This window comes from Cetorhinus maximus, chromosome 6, assembly GCF_964194155.1.
Source record: "Cetorhinus maximus chromosome 6, sCetMax3.hap1.1, whole genome shotgun sequence".
NCBI lineage: Eukaryota > Metazoa > Chordata > Chondrichthyes > Lamniformes > Cetorhinidae > Cetorhinus > Cetorhinus maximus.
In genome coordinates this window covers 34,111,364-34,135,701 of record NC_135884.1, presented here as the reverse complement: position 1 = coordinate 34,135,701, position 24,338 = coordinate 34,111,364, and the positions used below count along the sequence as shown (strand labels likewise).

The 24,338-nt window shown below is 40.9% G+C and overlaps 1 protein-coding gene across 1 annotated transcript in view; it reads left to right on the top strand.

Moving 5' to 3' along the window:
- dnah12 (dynein, axonemal, heavy chain 12) overlaps positions 1 to 24,338 on the top strand; it is a 349,430-nt gene that overhangs the window by 22,865 nt on the left and 302,227 nt on the right. Inside the window, exons 5-10 of the mRNA XM_078543543.1 lie at positions 146 to 221; positions 10,703 to 10,861; positions 12,260 to 12,455; positions 14,640 to 14,828; positions 17,234 to 17,396; positions 19,341 to 19,432. Coding sequence (XP_078399669.1) covers positions 146 to 221; positions 10,703 to 10,861; positions 12,260 to 12,455; positions 14,640 to 14,828; positions 17,234 to 17,396; positions 19,341 to 19,432 — 875 coding nt within the window. The remainder of the gene's footprint in view (positions 1 to 145; positions 222 to 10,702; positions 10,862 to 12,259; positions 12,456 to 14,639; positions 14,829 to 17,233; positions 17,397 to 19,340; positions 19,433 to 24,338) is intronic.

Sequence of the window (24,338 nt, the reverse complement as noted above, 5' to 3'; positions counted from 1 at the left end):
TGAAACTAACAATTACCTCTGCAGTGAAAAATAAAACAAGAATACTCTGACACCTTTTGCATATTTGCTAATTTTAAAGCTAGTATATTAGCTTGGAATAAACAACCAAGCTTATTGACTTGTTGTCAATATTTTTATGTTTTAGTGAAAAGTGTTCTTGTAAAGCCAGAAGTGTCAGGGCTTGAATATGAAGACTCTGAACCTCTTCCTCAGGAACCCACGTGAGTATAATGTCAGTATGGTCAGCTACTAAAGCAGATGAATACTCTTGTATTTTCTAATGCTATATTCTTCAGTTATTTGCCAGCATTTGTGAAAGTATGGATATTTATACTATAGAGGAGCACCTTAAAAGTAAAGTTCTTGCATTTCTCTGTGCCTGTGTACATTTGGTTATAAAAAAAAGTAATTTATAGCAGGAATCTTCTCACCAATTTAACTTCTGAAAGTGGCAGCAGACATGTACTATAAATGTTGTTGGTTGTGACTAGGAGACCTCTGTATGTGGCTGATCTCCAGACTTGGAGGTAAAAGCTGGAGTCTTATCTACAAGGATATGCCAGTATAAGCAGAATTACACTGACACTGAATATCGAGATAGGAAACAAATGGTTGGCTACCCACCATGAACATAGACATGAATTGCATGGAGAAAAATGAACTACATCCTTTAACTTTAACAGTATTACAAAGCCTAAATTCAGAAAAAAAGCACTAATTTTCAGTCATACATGGACTCGTTGGAAGGCAGGATTTGACCTTTTGGATAAGTGCTGATTCTGAAAGAATTTGGAGGTTATCCTATCCGCATGCCCACCTTTTAATCTCGACATTTTGAGGACCATTTTAAATTTGTTAATATAAACAGTTTATCAACATATGTGGATAGAAAAGATACAGATCCAGCATCAAATGCACTGGACTGGAATTATATTTAATAACATAAAGAAAGCTATCTTCATGATGATTGTTCTTTATATGTTAGGAAGTAAGAATTGGAAAGAAGAGTTTTGCTACTGTGTGCAATCTTTATTTATCTGTGGAAAATAGCGATTGTGCTGCACAAGCCTTTTACTCTCTCCAGCTGAGTGGGCAGGGGATAATGGCTGCATTGCACAGCTCTTTACTGCCACAGGTGAGCATAGAATGGAAACTCGCTATTTTCCACACGCCCTTCAACTGCCCAAGGTGAGTCCATAGTATAGTACAGATCTTGGAGCAGAACTCGGCCATGTCAATTGGACTCAACACTGCTGTGCTTTCCAGCATTGTTAATAATTTCACTTTCACTTTGCAGAGAAAAGGCATCATATGAATTGAGAGTAGATAAGTGTAACCATTGACTTTTATTTTTTTCTCTGATAAACAACTGTCAATTTCAGACTCTCTTCCAGAAGACCAAAAATCAGTACTTGGAGCTCAGCTTCTGTGAACTATAAGCCTTTCAATTGGAAACAAAAACAGAATTACCTGGAAAAACTCAGCAGGTCTGGCAGCATCGGCGGAGAAGAAAAGAGTTGACGTTTCGAGTTCTCATGACCCTTCAGCAGAACTGAGTAAAGTTAGGAGAGGGGTGAAATATAAGCTGGTTTAAGATGGAGGGGGGGGAGAAGTTGGCGGTGGGGGGGGAGGGGTTGTAGGGACAAGCGAGCAGTGATAGGAGCAGATAGTCAAAAGATGTCACGGACAAAAGGAACAAAGAGGTGTTGAAGGTGGTGATATTATCTAAGAAAATGTGCTAATTAAGAATGGATGGCAGGACACTCAAGGTACAGCTCTAGTGGGGGTGGAGTGGAAAGACTGACAGGGTATTACAGTTATAGATTTAAAAATAATGGAAATAGGTGGGAAAAGAAAAATCTACATAAATTATTGGAAAAAACAAAAGGGAGGGGGAAGAAACAGAAAGGGGGTGGGGATGGGGGAGGGAGTTTAAGATCTAAAGTTGTTGAATTCAATATTCAGCCCGGAAGGCTGTAAAGTGCCTAGTCGGAAGATGAGGTGCTGTTCCTCCAGTTTGGGTTGGGCTTCACTGGAACAATGCAGCAAGCCAAGGACAGACATGTGGGCAAGAGAGCAGGGTGGAGTGTTAAAATGGCAAGCGACAGGGAGGTTTGGGTCTTTCTTGCGGACAGACCGCAGGTGTTCTGCAAAGCGGTCGCCCAGTTTACGTTTGGTCTCTCCAATGTAGAGGAGACCGCATTGGGAACAACGAATGTAGTAGACTAAGTTAGGGGAAATGCAAGTGAAATGCTGCTTCACTTGAAAGGAGTGTTTGGGCCCTTGGACGGTGAGGAGAGAGGACGTGAAGGGGCAGGTGTTGCATCTTCTGCGTGGGCATGGGGAGGTGCCACAAGTGGGGGTTGAGGATTAGGGGGTGATGGAGGAGTGGACCAGGGTGTCCCGGAGGGAACGATCCCTACGGAATGCCGCCAGGGGGGGTGAAGGGAAGATGTGTTTGGTGGTGGCATCATGCTGGAGTTGGCGGAAATGGCGGAGGATGATCCTTTAAATGCGGAGGCTGATGGAGTGATAAGTGAGGACAAGGGGGACCCTATCATGTTTCTGGGAGGGAGGAGAAGGCGGGAGGGCGGATGCACGGGATATGGGCCGGACACGGTTGAGGGCCCTGTCGACGACCGTGGGTGGAAAACCTCGGTTAAGGAAGAAGGAGGACGTGTCAGAGGAACTGTTTTTGAAGGTAGCATCATCAGAACAGATGCGACGGAGGCGAAGGAACTGAGAGAATGGGATGGAGTCCTTACAGGAAGCGGGGTGTGAGGAGCTGTAGTCGAGGTAGCTGTGGGAGTCAGTAGGCTTGTAATGGATATGGGTGGACAGTCTATCATCAGAAATTGAGACAGAGAGGTCAAGGAAGGGAAGGGAAGTGTTAGAGATGGACCATGTGAAAATGATGGAGGGGTGGAGATTGGAAGCAAAATTAATAAATTTTTCCAGGTCCCGACGAGAGCATGAAGCAGCACTGAAGTAATCATCGATGTACCGGAGAAAGAGTTGTGGGAGGGGGCCGGAGTAGGACTGGAACAAGGAATGTTCCACATACCCCATAAAGAGACAGGCATAGCTGGGGCCCATGCGGGTACCCATAGCCACACCTTTTATTTGGAGGAAGTGAGAGGAGTTTAAGGAGAAATTGTTCAGTGTGAGAACAAGTTCAGCCAGACGGAGAAGAGTAGTGGTGGATGGGGATTGTTCGGGCCTCTGTTCAAGGAAGAAGCTAAGGGCCCTCAGACCTTCCTGGTGGGGGATGGAGGTGTAGAGGGATTGGACGTCCATGGTGAAGAGGAAGCGGTTGGGGCCAGTGAACTGGAAATTGTTGATGTGACGTAAGGTGTCAGAGGAATCACGGATGTAGGTGGGAAGGGACTGGACAAGGGGAGAGAGAAGGGAGTCAAGATAACGAGAAATGAGTTCCGTGGGGCAGGAACAGGCTGACACGATCGGTCTGCTGGGGACAATTCTGTTTGTGGATTTTGGGTAGGAGGTAGGAGCGGGCCGTCTGAGGTTGGGTGACTATCAGGTTGGAAGCTGTGGGAGGAAGATCTCCAGAGGAGATGAGGTCAGTGACAGTGCTGGAAACAATGGCTTGATGTTCAGTGGTGGGGTCATGGTCCAGGGAGAGGTAGGAGGAAGTGTCTGCAAGTTGACGCTCAGCCTCCGCGAGGTAGAGGTCAGTGCGCCAGACAACAGCAGCACCACCCTTGTCAGCGGGTTTGATGACAATGTCGGGGTTGGACCTGAGAGAACGGAGTGCAGTAAGTTCAGAGAGAGACAGATTAGAATGGGTGAGAGGAGCAGAGAAATTGAGATGACTCAATCTATAACTGTAATACCCTGTCAGTCTTTCCACCCCACCCCCACTAGAGCTGTACCTTGAGTGTCTTGCCATCCATTCTTAATTAGCACATTTTCTTAGATAATATCACCACCTTCAACACCTCTTTGTTCCTTTTGTCTGTGACATCTTTTGATTATCTGCTCCTATCACTGCTTGCTTGTCCCTACAACCACCGCCCCCCCCATACCCAACTTCTCCCCCCCCCCCCCCGCCCCCCCAACCTTAAACCAGTTATATTTCACCCCTCTCCTAACTTTACTCAGTTCTGCTGAAGGGTCATGAGGACTCGAACCGTCAACTCTTTTCTTCTCCGCCGATGCTGCCAGACCTGCTGAGTTTTTCCAGGTAATTCTGTTTTTGTTTTGGATTCCAGCATCCGCAGTAGTTTTTTGTTTTTAGCCTTTCAATTGGACTGTCTGTTCCAGGACAGTTTTTATTTATGATGAGACATTTTATCTATTCTTCAGAATCAGTAAGGTTCTTGAAACATTAAGATCAATGATTCATAGATTTATTAAGCATACAGCACATGCAATTGTTCTTAAATATGTACCCAAAAGACAACTACACCTGATGCTTGTAGACTCAAACGTGTTGTAGTTTTGAGCACAGTATTTCAGGCTGGTGAATCTCAGTGCTCATTACATAATGACATTTTTAATATATTTTTCTTACCACAACAGTGTGAGAATACATTTTTCTACATTACATGGCTACACCAGAGGGTGCCTTTGATTATGCAGCATTTGATTATGTTCTGTTCTTGCAGATACAGATCCATACAATTATTGACCTGGGTGAAAATAATTAAATCTTTAAAGCATTTTTGTTTCTAACACCCTTAACTTGATTTCAGAAAACACACACCTGAACTTTCTAGATCCAGGCAATGATGTTTCCTGGGCAGGTGCATGTCTTAAACAAGACTTCAGCATCTCTCTCTCTCTCTCTCTCTCTCTCTATATACCCCTCTTTAGTACAAAGGGAGCTTTTGTCCTCGTATTATGTCTGTGCTGCTCAAGTTAGTAACACTTCCTTAACCAGATACCTCCATTTATCTACAGTTGAATTTTTCATTCCTAAAACTATAAGTTATATTCTAAAATATACGGATTACGAACTAGATATTCGCAACACTTTAGAATTACTGTATTTAATAATCATACAGTACTTATCTGCTTAACAAACAAAAGCTAAAGGTGAATATATTGCTATAATATAAAGAAAGATAAATTTCTTGCAGACCTCGAGTTAATTTGATCAACTTTTTTTCATTAAACCACTGTTTATTTCATGTGTGAATCTGCCTTTCTGAAAATCAGCGGTCACTACTTTATTTTCCAATCCTGTTGAGGACCTTTGACGTTTAAAGAAGAAATCTGAACACCCAGCAATTAACCATAGGAACTATTTCACAAGATTTCATTTTTTAAACAAACGTAAACTTTGTCTAATTTCTCTCTATATACAATAAAGCAAGCACCACTAACTTAACACTATAGCTTATAAAGACTTATGCTATAAACTCAGTTCTACTTTTTACTCCCTCACCAAGAATTCTCTTACGAAATCTTGAAGATGCATTCACTTCTCTAGAGACCAACCCAAGGTATGCCACAGCCCTCTGGAATTCACTTTAATTCTCCTCAGTGTTCAAATATCCTTCAAGGTATGATTCTATGAGGGTCCTTCCATTAGTTTTTTTTTTGGCAACGTGACCACTTTTCTTCATAGATCTCATGACTGTAAATGCCTCAGCTCCTTGTTCGGGTGGCTAGTAGATACCCAACTGCTTTCCCACAGTTTTCCAAGCCAACTCAGCTGACTGCTTTCTGCCACAGGGCTCTATGAGGACCACTGTGGATTTCTTCCACTAGCTGCAAGCTAGATCAAATCTTCCAGCTGCTTTTGTCTCACGAAATCCAAACTGAGATAGAGTCCCACCTGCATTCCACGTGGTAAATGTTGAAATTAGTATTTTCTCTGCTTGATGTGCAGGTCTAAATGACATCATGGACTGTTGGCTCTCTCAATCCAGATAGGTGCAGCATACACCAAAGCAAAACTGCAACTGCCTCTCTGTTCCCGAACTGAACTGCTTGCACTGTCAGTAAACACACATAACAAGCAAGAGAACCTTCTACCCCCACATTCCATCTCTATGACAACATGGCATGCTTTTATGGTCTCAAACAGAAATGTAAACAAATTATTTTACCTTCAACACACCTCTTTTTATTTTGTAACCCATATAAATAATTTATATTGCTAATGGAGTTTATGACCCTTTCTGCAATATTTCTGTCCATTTTTTCATCTAGGAACTACATAAACAATTTAAATCTTTATTGAAGTAAGGGTAGAATCCTGGCTCCATTACAAACCCAGAGACAGGTCATTCATTGTTCAAGTTTTACATTTCTACCTCTGACCTTGTAAGATAAACATAGGTTAGCTTCTAACTGTAATTAACTCCAAACTTGTTTGAAGTGCATTCAGTTGAAATCCAAACGATCCCTTCATTTATCTAAAAATGCAAATTCTCTTCACACCTTACATGCTAAGCCAGCATCCATGTTTACTTATTAACATTTCAAGCACATTTCTATGCCTAACTTCTTTTGATGCTTTCAAGCTTGCTGTATACTTGACTCCAAATGTAATTAAATCGCACAGACAGAACCACCCATAAACCTACTTCACAATAAACCTGAAAAATATAATGAAAATTATTACACTTTAATCACAAGTCTCATTTTAAACCCTGGCACTCTGTCCTTACTTTGTAAAATATTTCGATTATACATGAATTTATTACAGTTAAATAGCAAAGTAAATGACAATTTCAGAAGCAGAGAATTGGAGTTGATTGGAGCATTGAGTTTCTAGGTAGTATGGCTGAGGAGCTTGGAGATGTAATACAGATATAGCAGTATATCCATTGGTAGAAGGGTGTTACAGTATGGCAAGTTTGCAGAAGCATTTTTCGTTATAAACATGGACACAGGAATTTATATAGAGAAAAGTTGATAATAGGAAGTGAAGTTTTGTAGACAGTGAAAGCATGCAGAACAGATATTTTATGTAGAAATTGGAGTCTATCTGAAGGCAAAAAATGTAGCTCGCATGGCATATACAGAGGCAGGAAATTGGTGTGTGGGATAGTGATAGAACAGCACAGCTGACTAATGGTTGGTAAAATGGAGTTGATGCATGTGACTGATACAAGGAAAGTTGCCCTGTTTACTACCTCAGGGCACTCTTCCCAGAGGACAGCAGGCTGGGCAGGAGTTGGGAGCCAGGCTCAACTTATATGGACTACCTACAAAATGTGGGAACAGAAGTGGAAGAACATTGCACATCATAAGAAACTTGGCAAGATAAGACTACACAATGTGTACATTTTATAAAGTTTTGTTAGGCAACCTGTGGACATTGCAACCCACACAAAACACCACAATTCTTTCATTGCTGATAACAGCCATACTATACACATGAGGCACACCATAAATTATAATTGAAAATCATAGAGGCTCACATTTTTAAATTGCTCAACTGTTACATAACCTGGGTGCATGGTAATTTAATGGCTTGGCTGCAGTTTGAACATATGCATGGCTTCCTTCAGCTTACAGTATGTTAACATTACTTCCCTGCTTGTGTGACATGATGGCATTTAATAGAAGGGAACATAGCTGCTCAGAAAGTAATGCGTAGTTCCTTGGAGGAGGCCACCTTGAACAACTTTGTGGTAAAAGAGTATCAAGGTGGAAAAAGTAGATGAGATCGCAGGCCTTTTGGAAAAGCTTGTGGACTGTTTTCTGCTACAAATCAGTTCTCATGTCTTGCCCCTTTCTCACTCTCGCACAGGTGTACACTCAACTACACAAACACATATCTTTTAGGGCAAATTTTGTTGGAATGTGTGATGAATCTGCAATTTGCAGCTGCTGTCTGCAGTGACTGTGATTTCAAAGCTTTTATTTTTTGAGACAGTCACTAACTGAAAAAAAAACAAAGGGGTAGACCATCTCGGACTGAGATGAGAAGAAACTTCTTCATTCAGAGAGTGGTGAACCTATGGAATTCTCTACCGCAGAAGGCTGTGGAGGCCATATTTAAGAAGGAAATAGATAGATTTCTGGACTCTAAAGGCGTCAAGGGGTATGGGGAGAGTGCAAGAGTACGACGTTCTGATAGACGATCAGCCATGATCACATTCAATGGAGGAGCAGGCTTGAAGGGCTGAATGACCTACTCTTCCTCCTATTTTCTATGTTTCTATTCCCTAGAATTTAGAAGAATGAGATATATACAATTCTTAAGGGGCTTAACAGGGCAGATGCTGGGAAGATGTTTCCCTGACTGGAGTGTCAAGAACTAGGGGGTCTCAGGCTCAAAATAAGGGGCCAGCTATTTAGGACTGAGGTGAGGAGAAATTTCTTCATTCAAAGGTTTGTGAATCTTTGTAATTCTCTACTGCAGAGAAATGTGAATGCTCAACTATTGAAAATATTCAAGGCAGAGAACAATAGATTTTTGGATACTAAATGAATCAAAAGGGGTAAGGATAGTGCAGGAAGGTGGTGCTGAGGGAGAAAGTCAGCCATTATCTTATCGAATGGTGGAGCAGGCTCAAAGGGCTAAATTAACTAGTCCTGCTGCTACTTCTTACGTTCCTAAATAACACCTTGCTTTACTCTCATCAACACTTGCAAGCACCAGTGCAGCTGTTTCTATCGTAAAAGAAGCAGTTTCTGAAATTGAGAGATAGCCCTGGGTGAGCCAATGGTGAAGAAAAAGTGGTAGTGACAGAAGCCGCATGGTAACCTGTGATTATCATCAGCAATCCCTATACTTTGGAAATGCAGAAGTGCAGTAACATATGAATGATAACAGGCAGGAAAAGATCCTCTGGTCCATCCAGCCTGTCCCACACAACTGCAATATGTATACTCCCCTCACCACTGGAAAGCCATGTCATCTTCTGGGACAAATCTTACGATCCCTGCTGTCACAGAATTGTTCAGCATGGTGTCACTGGGGGATCTCTGTCAGAGTGAAGTAGATTCAGGGGATGACAGGACACGCTATCTTTTTACGGCACTAGTTGCCTTATGGTAAGTTTAAAGGTCCAACCTTTGATGTTAGTGAATGGATGAGTGGATGAATAGGTAGGTGGGTGAATGAGTAGGTGGGTAAATGGATAGTTGGGTCAGGACGGGGGTGGTCGGGTCGGGGTAGTCAGATAGTTTGTGGGGGTGGGTAGTTGGGTCGGGTTGGATGGTATTTGGGTAGTTGGGTTGGGGGAGGGTAGCTGGTGGTTGGGGAGTAGACAGGCCATGGGGTGTAGATGGTTCAGTTGGGGGGATAGTTGGGGAGTTGTGGGGGCAAGTCAGTGGGGGATGGTCTGGGGGGAGTGATGGGGGTGGGTCAGTTGTGTAGTCACCCTGGTTTTAGACTAGATTTTAACCTGTCTAACATTCCCTGGGTAACTATTCATGTAAGTACTATGGAACTGTCTGAAGTCTCCATCTCTAGTTCAGAATTGGGGACATTCGCAATGGGTCCCAGGGAGCAAGCTAATTGCCCATTGGAAGTTTAAACTTCCCAGAAATTCTCATGTAGATCCGTTAGGACTTCCACAGATTTCCAACAATCCAGGGACCAGATGATTTGGTCCTAAGAATCATTGGTATGGGTACAGATGTGCATTGGCCTGTTTGTAGCGGGGGTTGGGTCTGTACTGCTAGCCACAGTTTCCAGTTCCATCTCTCCTAAGTCCTGTTGGTAATAGTAAAGACAACTAGTGAAAATTCACTTTTTATCCTGGGTTTTGTATCTGGTTTTTTCCATTATGTCATGAAGGTATAATAATTTTCATAATATTTTTCTGGTTTATTGTAAGGTAGGTTTATGGAGGTAAATATAGTTAGGTCTATCTGTGTGTGATTTAATTACATTTAAAGTAAAGCAGACTGCAGGCTTTGACTCATCAAAAGAAGCTAGGTGCTTGACATACTAATGAGTAAACATGGATGTTGGCTTAGCATTTAAGGCATGAAGGGAGATAGATGAAGGGAGATTTGGATTTCAAAGGGATCTCAGTCTGTTTACAAAGAGCCAGATAAGCAAGGCTAAGGAATGTGTTTATTTTTCCAAGGGTTACTTACAATATATGGTGACAACATGAAAGTTTTGAAGTTATGAGGGAGATACAGTTTCAAAGACTTATAAAACAATAGATGTTACATATTAAAAGAAGAAAAACATATATATAAAGGAGAATGAGGCTATGTGTCAGAAGAAGGCATTGTAAGATCTAACAAAAGTGTATGAAGTAGCTTTAATGAAGCCTACAGTATTTGTGCATAAGTTTGCTGTCTACCAAAAATGAAGCTGGAGAAATGTCATTTGGAAATCCAATATCTAGGGTATTATGTTAATTTGCTGGATCTATTTAAAATCTAAAGTCTATGTTTGGACTGTTGCCTTAAAGGGGGTGTAACTGGGTGTCAGGTTAATTAGGAATTTTAGGAGTTATTATTGTAGTAATTTGTAGTCCTAGGTATGTGCTTGAAATCTTTTCCTTTGTTAATAAATATTTTAATTTAATTTTTTAAAATCTCTAAAAGTCTTGGTGGACTTATTACTTCTGAATTCAGTGCACACATCTCGAAATAAATACAAATTGCAAGACCGTTGCGATAGCACGATCAAGTTTCCCTCGTGGATTTGGTCCACCTGGCACACATCATCTGCTGCATCATAACAAATATGTGTATTTAACTTTCAGCACACTGATCCTTTGATTTACGTGGATGTTAATTTCTTTATTCTTAGTGGTTTGGACTTCTCTCAACCATGGCATGAAAGCTTCATAAAAGCTCGAGAGGAGATCAAAAAAAATCTCTACATCCTTCATCCAGTCATGCAGGCAGTTCTCGACTTGGGTTATGTAACTTTTTCCAACCTGATTCTTGTGAATATGTCTGATTGCAGGTATGAAGAAGTATCTTTTGATGTAAAGAGGCAATCTATTTTGTAATACAACATTTTCAAATCTGATTTCATGGGTATTTAAAATACCAACATTATAAAAGTTTACAAACAGCTGTGATTTTTTAAAATTCATAATGTTTTGCAAAAACTAATAAATTTTGCAAATACACTAATGAAATTTGTGTATTTGTACACTTTGAATTGAATTACTAATTGGACTGAAATAAGTATAAAATGTAGTTAAATATACATCCTGTTGTACCTGTGTGTTTATTTCGACTTGAATTTAATTAACAGCAATTAATTTAAATTAACCCTAACAGCACTGTGGGTGTACCTACACCACATGGACTGCAGCCGTTCAAGAAAGCAGCTCACCACCACCTTCTCAAGGACAACTAGGGATGGGCAATAAATGCTGGCCCAGCCAGCGAAGCCCACATCCTGTGAATTAATTTTAAAAATTAGCACTTGAGAATCTCAAAATAGATGGTGCGTAGCCTGTTACGTAGCCAACAATGCTCACAAGATTGAGATGAATGGCAAGTTATTTTTTTAAATGAAGGATTGTTGTGCAGCATGCCAGAAGAGTTGCTCTCCTCTGTTGAAATAATACCTGACACCAACAGGCAAACCTGTTCTGATGTTTTTAATAATGTAATCTCTCCCTTAGTGACTGCTTAGACTAAGAGCTTAAACTATGGTATGAGGTTCAAAACTGCATCTTGAGACCCAAAGGTAATAATGCTATCAATTGAACCAAGATCCATGCAGTTTACTAATACTTACCTTGGTGTTTCTTGATTCTTCTAGCCCCAATTATTTCCATTTAGTCACAATTTCTCCCCTTTTGGACAAAAGAAAAATTCACCAAAACTACAAAAAAAATTAACAGCAGCCAAAACACAAAATTGCATTATAATAGTATTCTAAAATTCCTGTATTCATATTTACCTACTTATGGTCTATTCGATAAAACACCATGACAGATTTTTTTTTTTTTGTTGTATTTTCCCATTCATTTATTTTCTCTTTTTTCATCCTGCACAACTCTAACACCATTCTGCAGATTTTGAGATGTAAGGGTAGCTTTTCTCCATCCTTCTGTGAAGATATTCTTGAGTTGATTGTTGGAAAGTGTATGATAGCAACATGAGTAAGTCATCTGCTAATTTTCAGCTCCCTGCACCCTCCCAATCAAGAAGTACCTATCCTCTATTCTGCACCTACCCCAATAGTGTGGCTGAGAGCAAACGTCTCTGTAAAGGGTATATTCAGCATGAATTCTACTGCTCCATAGCATATTGGAGCATCAGTGCACTTCAGTATCTGATGTCATAAACAAAATTAAGGTTGACTACTTAATTGACTGAAATTTATTTCTAATTATTGATTTAGATCTAAAGGACCAATTGAATGTGAACAATTCAAGAATAACGTGGTGATGGAGCATGGAAAAATGGAAAAAAAGATAATGACTACGTGGTACCCCAAAGTTCTCAATCTTCTTACTGACAAAGAGAAGACAAAGGACATTAAATCCGAGAAAATAGATCGTTTCTACTCCAGTGCTAATGTACTGATAGGTAATCAGGTAAGACAATGTTGTGATTTACTTTAGAATCTCACATTTGTTTATCTTAGAATCACAGAATGGTTAAAGCACAGAAGGCTGTGCAGTGCAGCCAGGCCACCATTGTGGGCAGGTTGGGGTGGAGGAAATCCTCTACAGGGCAACCTACGGCTGCTGCAACATGCAAGCAGGCCTGCCTGGAGTGATGGTCCCATGGTCTGCTGCCAGGAGGCTGCCCCGGACATCTAAATTGGCCCCCGCTGCCTCTAGAAACCTGGACACCAACTGGAAAATCCCATTGTAGCTCCTGTAATTGGCCTTAAGAGACTCTTAATGAGTAGGGATAGCTAGCTGCTGTGTGCAGATGGATAGCCCTGCCATACTCCCATCCCACTTCCACAGAAATGGCCTGGGGCTGAGATGAAGCTGGAGAACGGACATGCTGGCCGGCCTGTATTTTCATCCCCCCTCCCCACTGAGTCTCCACTCTTGGCCCCAGCATGGCTTGAAAACCAAGCACAAGGATTTAGTCTCAAGTTTTTATTTTGTCCTTTTTAAACAAAGGAGCTTCACACCTGATTACAGCTATGTATAATTCTATTCGGTAGATAACCATTGATGTTGTCAGGAACTGCTGGGATTCATAAGCATATAGTTTTCATCACATAACCTGAACTATTGCAACTAACTATTATCTTACATTTAGTTACTTTATTATTATATGGATATGGTTTTTAATTTTGCTACTCACACACCTGAAATAGCTTCAGGCTTTTAGCAGATAATTGCTTAGAAACTGAACAATGCTGTGCCTACTATTCATGTCCCTATATGATCAGCAGAAAATATGTGCGCAATTTCAGCTGGAGATAGTGCTTGTGATAGGGAACACAGACCAGCAGCATTTTAAGTAGAAATTAATATATGCGGATTAGTCTCCTAGGCTGCTTACCAGGCCTATTTTCCATTTTGGGTTGCCCCAGAGCTTCAGTTGCTATGTGCTGATCATGTGCTCAGCACAACGTGACACGAACCAGCGTGATGAATGTCATTGTCATGGTGAAATAGTCAAGTGTGTTTTTGAGATGTTAGTTGCAGATAACTGAAATTTGTGATAGTTCTGAGGATGTAAGTATGAGGAGAAGGGTGTTTAGTAAAGCACGATGGAGTAATTGTAAGAGAGTGCAATGTAGTGGGCGTGTGCAGTGTTGCGAGTGTGTGTGGATGTTGTAATTAGTGAAGCTGTAATTGGTGCAGTGGTGACGCAGAATTATTTTAGCTGTCTTCTTACCTTGACAACTCTATTTAGATCATTGAAATTTTTCCAGCATAGCAATCATGCTCTTGTAGCAATGCCTTTGGCATTGATGTCCTCCCTCTGCCTTCTCATCAGATGCTTAGAGAGCTTCCTTCTCCCTGACTGGGAGATAAGACGACCTCCCTCCTGCACCAAGGCGTCCATTGCAGCACCAGATAACATTGATACCTATTTATCCCTCCTTCAGCTATTTCTTCCAGTTGTAGCATTACAGGTTTTCTTGATTTCCTGAAAAGGCATGCAGCTAATGAATACAGTAGGCATTGCTGGTTGTGCACAGAAATCATTATAAACAATAGGCAACACAGATTTTTCATGCTGTCTGCATGGGTACAAATTAGGTAGCTGATTAAAGTCACAGGGAGAAAAATTCATTTTCGTAGTGCACTCTTGGCTACTTGTGTTAATTTCCTCCGGGATAGACAGCACATTGAGCTGTACCTCTGTGGCATTCTACACTGAAATCATTGAAGAAACCCAAATGGGTGACCATGCAGGGTATTGGCCCATGGTGATGCCTGCCCTGAATTGACATACGTTTATGTGACGCTATTAGAAGTGGCGCTATACAAATGAATTTCTCCTTCAAAAGCACCATTTCACTTTTGCTTACTATGTTCAACAGGAGTCATTCCATTTAAGTGTCTACAGTATTTACTTATATCTATGTACCAATATTGCTTCAAGTTAAAGCATAAAACTGACCTTTTGTGAATTAAGAACCAGCAATTCTTTTTAGAAATTGGCAAATAAAAAACATCTTTTATATTTTACTTGTGGCAATTCAAATGCAGCTTGAAAATTGATGAGGTTATTCCTTTTTTCTGAAGAGGTGATATGATTGAATCTTAAAAAGGAGTTTAACTTTTTTGTTCTTATCATCTAAGTTGCAAGAGTTTCTTGGAAGAACAATAAAGGCCTACATAAAGCTTTTTGATGAAGAGGATAAATACCAGATGCCCCTGTTTAAGATGGAGTTAGTATTTGATGAAGAGAAAATGGAGTTCTATCCCACATTTTCAGACCTGGAGGAGACTGTACTGTTTGTGATTTCTAAAATAGAAGATGCCATGCAGGTAGTTTACTTTTGAAATATTAACTCATCTGCCTGAAGACACGCAAAAGATTAGAATATTGTTACAACTGGTCCCTGGGCTCCAGTTGGGACCCCAATTTTGTTATGTTCCTGGGTGAGGAGGAATGAGCTGGCTCCCCAACTTTATTCAATCCCCTCAGTTGGTCACAACAAGCTTAATTTAAAAGGGATCCCTTCCCTGTGGATATCCTTTCCCAGTCTGAATGTATTTTTTTTTTGAAGGAGCCAATTTAACCAGGCTTTCTTGAGTCAAAGAATAAGCTTGTTAGTTACTAAAAACTCAAGAAAAATAATAAAAATGTAACACACATACACATAGATCAGAAATGAGAAGTTAAGAGACCCAATAAAAGTTTAAAAAGATATATGAATCAGCCTTTGGCTTGTCCGTGAGGTGTAGATGGCAAAATGTTGCAGCCGTTGAATTGGGTAATTCTGGTCGAGCTGACTTTGGCAGTTTTGCGGTGCGTTTGGAGACACTTGGTTAGACACAAAGGACAGCTAAGAAGCTATCCTATTTCCTTTTTGATTGTGGCTTCCACTAAGCCTTGTCTTCAGCAACAGAGAAAGAAAGAGAGAGACTTCGCCTGCAACTTCAGGGCTGACTAGTTGGTCTTCTTGTGCTGTCACTCTCACAGCACACCAGCACACTAGTCCACTAGCACTGCTTTGCACCTAACTTTTAACCCATTTTTCCCTGTGTATTCCTGTAAGGGATAAAAAAAACCATGTCTTGTGCCCAGAGTCTGTTTTCTTTGATCTCTGAACATTCTACACATTCTGGCCAGAACTTTTCTGTCGGCGAGTTGTGGGCGCGACGTCATCCTGCCGCATTTAAATATTCAGGAAGGCGGGCGGACAGCGAAATCAGCTGTCCACCCACCGACTTGTCAATGGCCAACTGAGGCCATTGACAGGGTAGTTAACCCAATTAAAGGCCCTGCCCATCCTGCCTTAAGGTTGGCGGGTGGGCCAGGAGCCCCAGCGGGCTTCTGAAAAAACATGAAACCTCATCCACTGGCGGGATGAGGTTTCATGTCTGTTTTTAAAAAGTTTAATAAAGTTTTAGTCATATTTATTAACATGTCCCATTTCATGTGACATTGTCACATGAGGGGGACATTTTAATAATTTTTTTATTTTTCTACTTTTGATGTTTATAAAGCTTTCACCGATCTCCCTGAGACAGCACTTAGTCTCAGGGAGATGTGCACTAGTGCACTTTGACAATTGGGGAACTCGCCTCCCCGCACAGGAAGCGCATAGCGCTTCCCGTCGGGCAGCCCACCGGGCGGGCTTTAATTGGCCCGCCCACTCAAAATGGCGGCGGCGATCGGCTGCCCGCCCGCCCATCAAGGGCAAAATTCTGCCCTCTGAGATATGAATCAACAGGAAATGGATTTTAAATGACTGCTGAGACGTGTTAATCAGTCTTTTGCCTCTGCAAACGCAAGAGATTAAAATTCAGTTTTTTACATCTTTCCTATCTCCCTTTTAAATGTCTCTGCTTAAAGAAGGCCATGACATCTTTTCAGGTGCGACATTCCATATTCTCTCAGGATAGGTCTGTCAGTATAATCCACAAAGGAACTTTCCAGAAAGTGGTCACTTTACATTATCAGCCATCTTTTGCTCAGTGTCCTTGCTTGCATTTCTTTAAAAATACACACGTCTTCCTTAAGAAGTTCAATATGCCTGTAAGTAATTTGTGGCTGTAATCAACTTTTCATGTCAATATGTATCATAGTAAATTTATTTTTTACAATAGGACCCGTTTAGCAGCCTTTCTGAAGTTGAATTTTACTCTAATTGTTGTATATTACTTTATGGTCAGTTCACAAAAATGGATACATTTGTTTGAGAAACTGTAAATGAATGGAATGATACAGTTCTGAAATGTTGCATCAAAATGAAAGAGAATTAATAAGCAAGTAATAATGTGAGAAAGAAGTCCCACATATCATGAAACTACTTTTATGTATAACAGAATTGTGCATATGCAGACTTTTTAAACTGATGTTATTTATATCATAGATTAGATATACTAGAAAATAATATATTTTCTTTTTTTCATGGGACATGGGTATCGCTGGCTAGGCTAGCATTTGTTGCTCATCCCTAATTGCCCTTGAACTAAGGGCAGTTAAGATTCAACCACATTGCAGTGGGTCTGGAGTCACATGTAGGCCAGACTGGGTAAGGATGGCAGGTTTCCTTCCCTAAAGGACATTAGAATACACAATGGAAGAAGATTTACTCTGTACCACAGTCTCTAAGCCCAAATAGCTTTGCAGTTTTATTGCAAATAGCACAAAAAGATAATCTTCCCTTAATACCATTAAACTGCAGTATAATTAATTTTGTCTCCTGTTTTGCATCATTCAGAACGTGCAAACAGTGCAGTCCTGGCTATCTGATAGTAACACCGATGATATTGAAAACATCAAGGCTAAACCATCTGCTGATCTCCTAAAGTGGGCCTATTCCACACTCAGGAAAACAGTCAAAGCTAACTTTGAAGGAGCAGCTGCACATTTCCAACAGTATGGTAAGCTTACAATACAAAGATAGGTAGGAATACAAGTTGTGAGGAGCGTACAAAGAGCCTGCCAAGGGAGATAGATAGGTTAAGTGGGTGGGCAAAAATTTTGTAGGTGGAATATAATGGAGTAGGAAAATGTGAGGTTGTCCACTTTAATGGGAAGAATAGAAAAGCAGAATATTATTTAAATGGAGAGAGACTGCAGCATGCTGCAGTAGGTAGAGATCTGGGTGTCCTCATACATGAATCACAAAAAGCACACTAATTAGGAAGCAAATGGAATGTTGGCTTTTATTGCAAAGGAGATGGAGTATAAAAGTAGGGAAGTCTTGGTACAACTGTACAGGGCATTGGTGAAACCGCACCTGGACTACTGCATACAGTTTTGGTCTCCTTGTATACTTGCTTTGGAGGCATTCAGGGAAGGTTCCTGGGATGACGGGATTGTCTTATGAGGAAAGAGTGAGTAGGTTGTGTACTCATTGAAGTTTAGAAGAATGAAATATGATCTTATTGAAACATAAGATCCTGAGGGGGCTTGGCAGGGTAGATACTGAGAGGAGGTTACCTCTGGTGGAGGAATATAGAACTAGAGGATACAGTTTCAAAATAAGGGCTCTCCCATTTAAGACAGAGATTAGGAGGAATTTCTTGTCTTAGAGAGTTGTTAATCTTTGGAATTCTCTACCCCAGAGAGCAGTGGAGGTTGGACATTGAATATATTCAAGGCTGAGTTAGACAGATTTTTGGTCTACAGGGGAGTGGAGGGTAATGGGGGTCAGACAGGAAATTGGAATTAAGACCACAGTCGAATCAGCCATGATCTTATTGAACGTTAGAGCTGGTTCAAGGAGCCAAATTGTCTAATCCTGCTTCAATTTCTTATGTTCTTAGGTGTTCTCAATTTAATAAATGCATTAACTTTCTGCGTTAGGAAGTTATTTTATATAGTTGGGACACGGCATCATTTGAAGTCAGGGTTTTCAGTAAATTGGGTAAAAGTATAAAAACAATGACTTTCAATCTAAAATGAATTTTGCTCACTTTCAATAACCACCTGTGTTGGTTATCACTGTTTGGTATCACTGTTAGCATTTTGAAATTTCATGCTCCCTGCCATTATTCTTAATAGATATAGTTTAATCTTTAACCTGGTTTGGGTGGACTCTCACAAACAGCAATGTTATAATGACCAGATAATCTATTTTTGTGACGTTGACTGATGGATACTGGCCTGAACATTGGGAATACTTCCCTGCTCTTCTTCCAAAAAGTGCTATGGGATCTTTACATCCATCGTGCAGGCAAATGGTTTAGGCTTGGTGCAGGCTTGGTTTAACGCCTCATTGGAAAGACAGCACTTCCAACAATGCAGTATTCCTCAGTACTGTTCTGGAGTGCAATAATCAAGACTTACCATGTTGTTTAAAAATTAATTGCATTGGAATGGACAAGCCCTAATTTTTTCTGGTGTGCTTAGTGCATGTATATCGTGTAACTGCAGCAACCTCACACAGTTCCGTGTATTTAAATGCTGAGTTTCTTGGTCAACTACTGTTATCCAGCACTTGGAGGAGCAGGGCAACTAGGACAGCAATTTCCATGTTTAACTGTGCATCTTTGGCCCTGGATGCTGTTGTCTGATTTACACTTTAATAACAATGAGCACTGTTCGCCTTGCTTTTATTTCTACAGCAAAATCTGGCCCAAAGTGTTCATTCATTCACAGTAATTTCCAGGCTAGGTTGTTTATTTGGAATAACTCTCTTGGTTTATAAATTGAAGAAGCCTTGCACTTAAGTGCAGTCCAAAATCTATTTTGTCCAGATCAAGTAGGAGGTCCACTTCGAAAGGCACAATAAGTTAACAGTGATGTTTTTAATCATGATGCAATGACAGTATTACTGGAATGGTGTTATTCTCTTGATTATTCTATGTCTCGTTCCATAGTTGAAAATTATGACTGGCTAATAAATGGAACTGCCGATGAACGTGTACAGAAATTCATGGAAGAAGAACATTCATTTGATGGGTACACAGAGGTAAATTTATACCAAGAATAGTAAAGCTTCTACCTTTATTACTACCATGAGCACTGGGAGGATACCATCAAACAAAATGCCTACTTTTGTGTTGTCACTTATATTAAAGGTAATTATAAGGAATTTCTCCCCTCTTAAGCTGGATGTTACATTGACAATCTTCGAGTCCCCTGTTAACCTTGAAGTATTCCTTTTTAATCTTTCTCCTAATTCTGGAATTCGCTCTGCAGGACTTCAAACATATTCCTTCTGATGTCATTAGTGCTATAATGAACCAGGACTTCTGGATGTTTCGCTTCTCTCTCTCAAAGCTTTTGCATCTGATATTTATCCCTTATTCTGTCACCCAGGACTTTTTATTGTGGCTACTGGCCATTGTATCTCCTGCTACTAAGCTTTTCTACTTTACTTGTCCCCCTTTTGGCAATCACCTGCTTCGCAGTACTGTGGTGTTGCTTTTGCTTGTCCTCCAAGTTGTACCCATTATCACAGGTTTTGAGTACTATATAACTGTTAATTTAACCCTATCAGTGGATTCCTGCATGGCCTACTGTTTCCTTTTCCTACCTTAACAGATGGTTACATGCTTCTCTTGCACACTAATACTCACAATAGTCAGTTTAGATTCTGCCAGGAACACTTGGCTCCAGGCTTCATTACAGCCCTGGTCCAAGCATGGACAAAAGAGCTTAATTCCAGAGGTGAGGTGAGAGTGATTGCACTTGACATAAAGGCAGCATTTGACTGAGTATGATATCAAGGAGCCCTAGTAAAATTGAAGTCCATGGGAATCCAGGGTAATACTCTGCACTGGCTGGAATCTTATTTAGCACAAAGCAAGATGGTTGTGACTGTTGGAGACCAATCATCACAGCCATAGGACATTACTATAGGAGTTCCTCAGGACATTGTCCTAAGTTGCTTCATCAGTGCCCTTCCCTCCAATATAAGGTCAGAAGTGGCGATGTAAGATTTTTGGATTTGGGCCTACAGGTACCTAAGATAGGTAGTCGACTAGTCATAAGTAATGGCTTATTAAGTTGATTAAGAAACAACAGTTTTGATATGATATATTAACTAATTAGACAGAAAAAAGTATGCGATCGATTACAGTTGAGAACAGTCTACTGATCCCAGAGGGCGGTCAAACGGTTGGCACAGACTGTATTATTCTTATCTTCTTCCTCCTCCTCGTCCATTCCAAAGAAGGCAGCTACCGATGAGTACTGCAACCTCACCAAGACCTTCGCAGTATCTCACAAGGACCTCTCCAGCACCTCAGCCCAGCATCTCAGCCCCTCCACAGGACCTCTTCATCTCTGCAGCCCTATACCACCAGTATGACACCGATTATATATACCCTTTTTTGGAGGGCTGGTAGCTTACCCGGTATCAATCATCTATCTAACTATCCTGACCAATGAATACAGGACAGGTACTCAAAACGTCAGGGCGGTTACCACCCACCTTGTTCATCACCCTGCTCAAGGTCAGCTTTTTAGTTTACATCTTGCTGAGGGTCATATCCTGGCCCTTTCTAAACACTGGCATAGATAAGGAGGCCCAGAAGACGCCATTCTATCAGCTTAGGAATGTCAACATCCTTTTTCCAGAGAGAGAATTAATGCTGTTTAGCTAATCCCATAAAATCTAGAAAATACCCATTGATTAAAGACCCCAACTTCTTACAGGGATGTTCCATGAAAATTGCACAGTGTTCAGTTCCATTCAGACACCCTCAGATAATAAAGATGCCTTTGTTCGCATGTATCAAGGCCTAGATAACATTCAGACTTAGGCTATTAAGTGACAAATAACATTCACGCCACATAAATGCCAGGCAATGACCATTTCCAACATTAGAGAATTTATCTACTTCCCCATGACATTCAAAATCATTTCTATCATCAACATCCTGGGACCACCATTGACCAGAAATTTAACTGGACCAGCCACCCAAATACTGTGGCTATAAGAGCATGCCAGAAGTTGGGTATTCTGAGGCTGGTGTGATGGAATCCATAGGTTCAAAGCTTGTGTTTTTTTGAGTCAGGCTCTAACTAAAATGGAAACTGAACCTTTAGGTTTCTAGTGAAATTAAAACTCAAACCAAAGCTGAAATGGAAGCTTCAGATTTCTGGGGAAACAAGCTATTTGAGACTGGATTAAGACACAGAGCCATTTGAGTTCATATCATCCAGTGGTGCAGTGCAGGTAGGCTGAAGAACATGAAGGCTGGAACAGGGAATGGAGATGAAGGCAAATAAGGTTTCTATTGCTGCTTCATTTATTTTTAAAGGAATTACTTGACCAGAGTACTATACAGTGCACAGGGGTGTTACTGAGGGTTTGGATAAGGGTGATTCTGGTAGCTAGATCCACGTCATCAAGATTGTCATGAGCAAGACTGAGGAGGTTTTGCAGAAGTGCCCCATTGGTGAAACCAATGCCTGTGGAACTTAGATTGTTTGGGTGCTGCTACCATCCAAGGATCAGAGGCTAAATCCATGAAGGAAAGGAGCTGGAATTCTATCTACAAAAGTACAGAGCTGTGAAAGACTCTTTGGCTGGAATTGGTTCCATATATGCTGAGAGGACTGCTCAGAAAATCTACCTATGTTGTGTCTGCCATTTAATGTGCAATTTGTAATATATATTAACTGTGAATTCATGTTTGGATTATGTTGATGTTGGTTTGATTGTTAAAGTAGAAGTTATAAAAAGTGAAATCTTGTCCATTGGTTTTCTTGTTGGGGTCATTTGGTAAATTTATTCTTTTGGTTTGTTGGTCTTCATAGGGATCATAACAAAATTGGGGTCTAGTCCGGAATGATCCGAGTTAGGCCATGAAATGGGTTCACTGGAATTTTTCAGAATTTAAACACAGAAGATTTCACATTTACTTTTGCTATATTCATTGGGGAATCAACATGAGTACCTTTGATCCTCAGGCTTTTGTGGAGAGGGCAGATTTGACTCTTAGTGCCTTGGAACAGCTGACAAAAGATAATTTGAAGGCTTTCGAGAGCAAATGGGGGTCAGTTTAAAATCAGTAGCTAAGAAGGCAAAGATGATTGAAGAATTGGCTCAGCACTTGAACCTCGAGGAAGAAGAGGATGTTCCTGCTAGTACTGAAATAGAACTAGCTATACTTCAATTAGAATTCAAAAGAGAAAGAGAAAAAATAGAAGGGGCAAAGTAGAAAGGGAGAAAAGAAATAAAGAAAAGACAGAGAATTGGAAAGGGAAGAACTCAAAGCATTTGAACTTGCATTGGAGAGGAAAGGTGCAGATGATTCGGAGCCAACTCCTCATAGTTTGATTTGACAAAGAGGAGCGAGTAGACATGTACTTTGTGTCATTTGAGAAAATTGCCGGGAATCTGTATTGGCCTAAATAATCTTGGATTATGCTGCTATACAGTGTTATCATAAGGAAAGCTTTAAAGGTGTACTCACCTCTTTCAGAAGAGCGCTCAGGTGATTATGACAGAGTAAAGACTGCTGTTCTCAATGTATTTGAGTTGGTAGCAGAGGCCTACAGACAGAAATTCAAGAAATTTGGAAAGGAAGCAGGGCCAGATTTATGTGGAATTTGCTAGAGATGGTTTTTGCTAGGTGGTATAGTTCAATGAAGGTTGCACAAAACTTTGAGAGCCTTAGGGAAGTGATTCTGATGGAAGAAAGTAACATAGTGTCACTTTGGTAATCAGGTCCCGCCTTGAAGAACATAAAGTTGATAAAATAAAGGAAGGGCAGTAGTGGCAGATGAGTATGAATTGACTCACAAGCATATTAGTTACAGGCCCCAGTTTGTAGACTTCAGGTGAATTGGAGAGACAGGAAGTTTGATAGTGAAAGGAAATATGGTTCTGTTGAGGAAGATGGCAGCAGTAAGGACACAGGCTCTTCTCCAGGTAGTAAAAGATAAAGTCTGGAGGACAATTTTGGTTTGAGGGGAAAGACATGCCATTTTTGTCATCAAAGAGGACATGTGAAAGTTGAGTCTTGGAATTGGGAAAGCGACTTATGGCATTTGTAGGGTCATATGATGTCCTTCCAAAAAGTACTGGAACAGATTTTAACCTTCCGTTCGGGTGTGCAGGGATGGGAGATTTTTCGGCTCTGTAAATCCGGCCTTTAAAAATGGCTGCCTGGAGGTTGGATTTTCAGTCGGTGAGAGGGGGTTGCTGAACAGTCTGGATTAGAAATCAGGGCGGATGACCTTGGAAGAACTGAGGAGGCTGCCAGGGTTGGCTGGGTGGAAGACCTGGCTTGGGGATCTGGCACTGTGTCCAAAATTTTAAAATAAAGAATAAAATATGAATAATCCCTCGTCCCTCACCGTCCCTCACCGCCCCCCACCCCCCCCACCCACACACATGCCCCATTCCTGCCAACCCATACCACCTTATACCCTCCATGCCAACCTATACCCCTCCACCCACCCCTAAGGTTGCCAACACCTAGGATTGGCCTGGAGTTTTCAGGAATTGAAGATCAATCTCCAGTACAACACTGTGTGCCATCCTGGAGAAAAATCATAGGGACATTCAAAGTTAAAAAAAAAAACTTTTTTAATATTTCTCTTTACCAGATACAAAAATATTGAGAATGTGGGAAAAGAGGCTGTTTGGCTGACAGTCAAGCATCATGAGTCTTTTTGCTTTCCAATTGACGTAGGAAGGCAGTGCATCACAAGGATGGATATGTTGGCCAACTAATGGTTGGAGTGTTGGGGAAAGTCATGTGATGAAATGTATTCCTGGGGATTTCATTACATGGCAACCCTACCTACCCCCCCATGGCCCCTCACACCTTCTATGCCAAGCTAAGCCCCTCCATCCACCCCCCCTTGTCCCCTCATACCCTCCATGCTAACCCTTGCCCCTCCACCCATCCCTCATG